The sequence below is a fragment of the Theropithecus gelada genome, chromosome 8, assembly GCF_003255815.1.
Source record: "Theropithecus gelada isolate Dixy chromosome 8, Tgel_1.0, whole genome shotgun sequence".
NCBI classification, from domain to species: domain Eukaryota; kingdom Metazoa; phylum Chordata; class Mammalia; order Primates; family Cercopithecidae; genus Theropithecus; species Theropithecus gelada.
This window is the reverse complement of record NC_037676.1, coordinates 72063391-72069861: the sequence shown is the minus strand read 5'-3', so window position 1 is coordinate 72069861 and position 6471 is coordinate 72063391. Positions and strand designations below refer to the sequence as shown.

At 52.8% G+C, this 6471-nt stretch overlaps 1 protein-coding gene across 2 annotated transcripts in view; it reads left to right on the top strand.

Annotated features, from left to right (window-relative positions):
* Positions 1-1159: 1159 nt before the first annotated feature.
* SLCO5A1 (solute carrier organic anion transporter family member 5A1) overlaps positions 1160-6471 on the top strand; it is a 155955-nt gene continuing 150643 nt past the window's right edge. Inside the window, exons 1-2 of one of the 2 annotated variants that reach the window (XM_025394118.1) lie at positions 1160-1370; positions 3041-4433. In XM_025394118.1, the coding sequence (XP_025249903.1) occupies positions 3527-4433 (907 nt within the window). In that variant the 5' untranslated portion in view covers positions 1160-1370; positions 3041-3526. Of the gene's footprint in view, positions 1371-2819; positions 4434-6471 lie in introns of those variants that run through there. The other variant, XM_025394120.1, reaches the window with a different exon arrangement.

Here is a 6471-nt window from a genome sequence, read left to right as displayed (position 1 = left end):
ACATCTGACACTTCCCTTCTTACAGTTGTCTGCTCTTTTGGCTTTTCTGATGTGTCCCATACCTCTCTAACCTTGCTTCCAGTCTCCCTCTTTTGGCTGTTCCCTCTTCTCCTAGATCTCTTCACAATTTGAATGATCTTCCCTATTCATTCCACCCTTTCTTGTGCCACCTTTGGGCTGATGACTACTGGTCAATATTCCTAGTCCAAACCTCCTGTGTGTCCAATGGCTTATGGGACATGTACATCAGGATGTCCCCCAAACATTTCAAACTCAACACATGTAGATGAGAACCATCTTTCCCCTCAAGCATGTTTCTCCCCCTGTGCTTTTATTGGCTGTCAGGCAGCTAGTCACCCAACTTGGTGCTAGAAACTTGAGAGTCATCCTACCTTGGCCCGTTTTCTCCTCTTGCAGATTGCATCAGCTGCCCAGTTCCCTCCTCTCCATGCCCCCGCCAATGCCTCATCACATTTGGCTTTCAGACTGCCTCCCAACCCACTTCTGTGCCTGCGGTGTGGCCTCACATCTGTCTACCTGTCACTGCCAATGCCAGCTCTCTGGTGAGGAAGTCGGAACATCACTGCCTCCACAGTATTGACAGTACACAACTTAGGAAACCCGTGGTGTCCTTTCCTACTCAGCCACTCTTGCAGTCTGGTCCTGTGCCCCATCCCTGCAATCTTCCCGGCAGCTCATCTACCTATTGACCGGCAGCACCATGCCCCGGTGCCTCTCTTCTTCCTGCTGCGTGGAAATGAAGGCTAATGGATACTGGCTTCTCCAGTAGCAGGCTGCATAGAATGTACCACGTTGTTTTAAGCCATTTACATGAGTATTTTCCCCACAAGTCAGAGGTTTCTTTCTACCAAATATCTTGTGTTGTTTATCTTTGGTCCCAGAACCTACTATGGTGAATGAGACATGGTGGGTGCCCAAGGCACGGAATAAACACTCAGAAATGATTTATTTATTCAGAGTGGGCTGTCAGCCTCAGCCGCTGACTTTTCTAGAGACCGGCCCCCTCGGGGCTTCAGCGCTCCTCGGCCCCCGCGGCCGCGCAGGTGAAGGGCAGCGGGGTGGCTGGCTGTGGGAGGGCTGGGCTGGGTGGCTGCCCTCGCGCCTGCGCCCTCGGCTGCTCCTCTCCGGGCGCGTCTCTGTGCGCGTGTGTCTGTTTGGAGCCGAGGAGAGGCTTGGGTGACAGGCGAGGGGTGGGGGGAAGAGTTCAGTCTGAGTCACAGCCTCATTCACTGATTTCTCTTCGGCTGGACCGAGGCTGCCTCCCCACGCGGCTCCCAACTATTCCCGTAGCTCAGTGCCCCCCTCCCGCCGCTCCACTCAGCCAGGCAGACAGACTGACAGACTCGCTAGTGAGTAGCCGCGGCTTGAGCGCCCGGGCAGCGCGGCGGGCTGTCGCCGGCTGTCTTGTCCTCCCACGGGCTGTGTGTGTGTGTATGTGTGTGTGTGTGTATGCGTGTGTGTGGAGGGTGTGCGTGTGTGTGATGTGCGCGCAGGGGGTGTCCCTGGGATTCCACGCCTGCTCAAGAGCTCCCTGCCGGGATCCGCGTGTCCATCCGAGTCTGCACTGCTGTGAGGGCGCTCGCCCAGGCAGGGGTTTCGGACGTCCCCAGCGCGCGGCGAGAGTTTGCTGGGATTCCCCGGCTCCTCACGCAGCGGCTGGTGGGGTTCCCCGGGAAGGCGCCTGGGCAAGGCAGCGGCGGGGAAGCCCGGGATTGTGAGTGGCTGGCAGGCCGGGAATCTGGGAGAGGGTTTGGCCCAGCACAGCCGAGGGAGATGCCGGAGACGCCACCCTTGGCCGCCCAGCCTCTCTGCCTTTCTCCCTTGCCCTTCCTGTTTTCTTTTCTCAGCAGCATCACAAAGGCGCGCCGCAAAATGAAACCCAGTGTAGTGAAGCTCGGCTCTCTTCCACCTGGTGCATATTCTGACCCCCGTCCTCGCCCCAGGCTGGAGGAGTGGAGTGGGGGTCCCCAAGATTAGGGGCGGGGGCTTACCCCGGGGGCACACCTGTTTTCAATTCTCGCTGAATTCAAGCTGGGTGCGGGATCGCGAGAGCGGTTCCAACACGCCAGGGTGTGTGTGTCTGTGTGTGTGCGTGTGTGTGTGTGACCGCGCACGCGCGCACGCACCCCAGGCCCACGCTTGTGGGGTGCGCTCAGTCAATAGCACACCTCCCCGCCGGCCGGCGTGCGCCCAGCCGGCTCCGTGGGCTCCTCGCGCGCGCTCTGACAGCGTGCGGGGATCTCTTTGTTTGGTTGTGGCTTCCCTAGCTCTCGGCAAAGCAGACGGATTTTCGGTTTCGTTTGATACTGCGTTCTGGGACTTAGTGCGGTCCACAGCCTCGAATGCCCCTGGTATTTGTAATTGAAGAGTTCTTTCGGGCAGGGGGTTATTTTTGGTGTTGGGAATAAAGAGGCAAGCATGTTGACCTTTTTGCTGCTGCTTTCGGCTTTGAATGCGTGTCTCTGGTGGAGCACATTCAAATCTAGTCGCGCACACGTGCCAGCGCACACCAGTGTGCACACACATTTCTACACACGTAGTTTACCTCCACCCTCTTTTTTCCTTTTATAAAAAATTGGGACAGGGAATACATTGCGTGTCTGTGAAAAAGTTTCCTTTGTTCTTTTGGGCATTTTCTATTTTGAGTAATGGAGTAGGAGTACGAAAAGGTTGCAATTAGTTCACTCGAATAAAAGACACTGCCTCTGAGTCAGAGCTGCCAGGTTGATAATTATTAACATATAAAAGCAAACGCAATGTTTAAGGCAAAAGGGGCGGGGCGGGGGCAGGTCCGCGGCAGACAATGAGGTAGAGTCTCCGCCGACCGCCTGCTGCTTATTGTTCCCGGACTAGAGACTGCAACCGGCTGCTGCCTAGTCCTTCGGGGCTCCGCTCCCGTCTCACTCCTCTGTTCCTCTAGGGACCGTTCAGGGTCGCCCAACGCTGGTCCCCGGGGCGCTGGGACGCTAGCCCCAAGTCGCAGCTGCTCTTCGCTGACCGCCCTCTCTCTGCCTTGCAGGTTGGCAGCTTCACTCCCGAGGGTGCCGCGAGCCCACGCAGCGAGGACCCGGTACCCCTGGCGCGGCGAGGTGGGATGCGGTGCGGACAGCAGCGCTAAGTGCCCCCCACGCCCGGCGCGGGGTGCACTCGCTCCTGGCCGCGGGCCGAGTGGCGGCGGCGGCGGAGGGGATGAGCCTAGGACGCGCGAGACGCCTGCCTCAAGCTACCTCCAGGAGAGGGACGCCGAGCAGGGCTCATCGCAGAACCGCGCGGACCCCTGCCCCCGGTGGCACGCGGCTGCGGAGCCTTGGAGTCTCATCTGTGGTCAGGATGCACTGGGCGCCTTCCAGGTGGTGAGGATGCCCTGCTGCGCGGCCCTGCGCCCCCAGCCCCAGTCCCAGGTGGGCAAGACTGAGTGGGCCCGGCTTCGGCCCCTCGTGCCGGTGGATGAAACGTGCCGGAGTGCTTGGGTGCCATCAGCTATCGAATCTGAATTGTAAGAGCCATGGACGAAGGCACTGGACTGCAGCCCGGGCCGGGAGAGCAGCTGGAGGCGCCGGCTACCGCAGGAGCTGTCCAAGAGAAGTGCGAGCCAGAGACCTTCAGGTCTAAGAGTTTACCGGTCCTCAGCAGCGCCTCCTGCCGGCCGATCCTCAGTCCCACTAATGAAGACGCCAAGCCAGCCTTTGGCTGTGCGGATTCTTCTCGCCACCAGGACTTGAAGCAAGGCCCGAACCAGTTGGCCCCCAGTCCCTCTGCCCCGTCCACTTCGGCGGGGCTCGGGGACTGTAACCACAGGGTGGACCTCAGCAAAACTTTCTCGGTGTCCTCCGCCCTGGCCACACTCCAGGAGAGAAGGTGCCTCTACGTGGTCCTCACGGATTCTCGTTGCTTCCTGGTGTGCATGTGCTTTCTGACCTTCATCCAGGCGTTGATGGTCTCTGGGTACTTGAGCAGCGTAATTACCACCATTGAAAGGCGCTACAGTCTGAAGAGTTCCGAGTCAGGGCTGCTGGTCAGCTGCTTCGACATCGGGAACCTGGTGGTGGTGGTGTTCGTCAGCTACTTCGGCGGCCGGGGTCGGCGGCCCCTGTGGCTGGCCGTGGGTGGACTCCTCATCGCCTTCGGGGCAGCCCTCTTCGCCTTACCTCACTTCATCTCGCCCCCCTACCAGATCCAAGAGTTGAACGCCTCGGCCCCCAACGACGGCCTGTGTCAGGGTGGCAACTCCACCGCCACTTTGGAGCCTCCGGCCTGTCCGAAGGACTCGGGAGGAAATAATCACTGGGTCTATGTGGCTTTATTCATTTGCGCGCAGATTCTCATTGGAATGGGCTCCACACCTATTTATACCCTGGGACCAACCTACTTAGATGACAATGTCAAGAAAGAGAACTCCTCTTTGTACCTAGGTAAGACTTTCCTGTTCTCTCAGATATGTTTCACTCACACCGAAACTTACTTTCCTTATAAAAATCAAAAGGAAGCATTTTCTTTCACATTTTCATGTGTATTATAGGTTAAAGTTCACTTTATTTTATGTTTTAGCCTTGCTGTGGTGTGTTTTCAGTTTGGGAGAGAATCAGTTAGTTGAGAGTTCTTGAAACTAATTTTCAGACTTATACTTCATGTTTGTCTTTTCCCAAGTAACATAAACTTTAAACTGTGGGGTGATGCTTCTCTCTGTTGCTACCTACCTATGGCTAAGCTCCAATTTGTCAAGTTTATGTTCTAATACACTTGTTGAGGAAGGAATAGCAGTACCTCGTGTGTAAAGTTTTGAATGATTTTCTGCTTCTTTCTGCTGCTGCTTCTGATTTCTGTCCAGAGCGGCAGGGATGGTGGCGTGGCCAGACTACATACATCATGCTTTATTGCCTTTATACCTGTATTTCTTTTTCTTTCTTTTCTTTTCTTTTCTTTTCTTTCTTTCTTTCTTTTTTTTTTTTTTAAAGATGGAGTCTCTCTCTGTCACCCAGGCTGGAGTGCAATGGCATGATCTCGGCTCACTGCAACCTCTGCCTCCTGGGTTCAAGCGATTCTCCTGCCTCAGCCTCCTGAGTAGCTGGGATCAGAGGTACCCATCATGCCTGGCTGATTTTTGTATTTTTGTAGAGATAGGGTTTCACCATGTTGGTCAGGCTGGTCATGAACTCTTGACTTCAGGTGATCCACCCTCCTTGGTCTCCCAAAGCACTGGGATTCATACCGGTTTTTTTTTTTTTTTTAATGTGTCACCTGCACCACTGTCTAAAAACAACAACAAAAATTTTAATAATGTCAAATGACTGGCTTATCTTTATGAAGAAGCAACACCACAGGTTATAAGGTTTATCCAAAGCTATTTTTATTGCTGTCAAAAACCCTCAATTGTATGAACTTGGGAGAAGAATCCATTCCTATTTTTCTGAAAAGCTGTGGCTCTGGGATTTGTTGTGTTGACTTGCATAAGTCAGCATCAGTGGACAAGGTGCTTAAGTACAGGGGGCTCCTGTTAGGCCAGGCAGCAGTTGCGGAGGGTATGAAAATTTATATTCTAGACATTCAAGGTTGTCAGCACTTCCCTGTAGTAGCTGGTTCTTCAAAACTGAACTTCCAAGGGATGGGTTTAAACCCCTAAGAAGGATCAGTGGCTGTCATACCAGATGAGATTTTTGTTTTTCTGTTTCTCTATTGGAGTGCAAACTAAACAAGCTAAAGCATTTTACTTTACTGAAAAAAACTGAAATGGAAGCCGGGTGTTGTGGTGTGTGCCTGTAGTCCAAGCTACTGAGGAGGCTGAGGCAGGAGGACTGCTTGAACCCAGGGGCGTGAGACCAGCCTGGGAAACATAGTGAGACCCCATCTCCTAAAAAAATTAAAATGGTAAATAAACTAATACTAGCTATATTTAGCAGTTTATTAGCGATGTGCTGATAGGACCCTTGATTTGGGAATAGTAAGATTTCAAAGGGCAGTGTAAATGATATCCAATATAAGAGGGCTATGCTTTGTCCTCGGTATAGTTACTGTCCCCAAAAGCTGTTATAGAGGGGTGTTTGAGTCCTCAGTAATCCCCACTAACTGGGTCAGAAATGGGTCCGAAAAAGAGTTTTATAACTTATTTTTATTGCTACCTGCAAGAGAAAGGAATTTCCTTTCTGGGTAGAGAAGAATAGCTTGCTTATTACCTTGCCTTCGTGTTTTCTAACATTTATTAAGACAAAATTTTAAACACACAGAAAAGTTGAAACAATAGTACAATAAGCACCAGTATACCTAGTATACCTACCATGTAGACCCAATGATTGTTTATTTTGTCATGCTTGCTTTATCAACCTGTGCGTGAGTATATGTATGTATAGAAATATATTTTGGGGGATGGGAGGCTAAGTCCTCTAAAAGTAATTGCAGACACTGCTAGGGCATCTTCTAAAAATGAGGGTGTTCTTTTACATAACTGAAGGAACA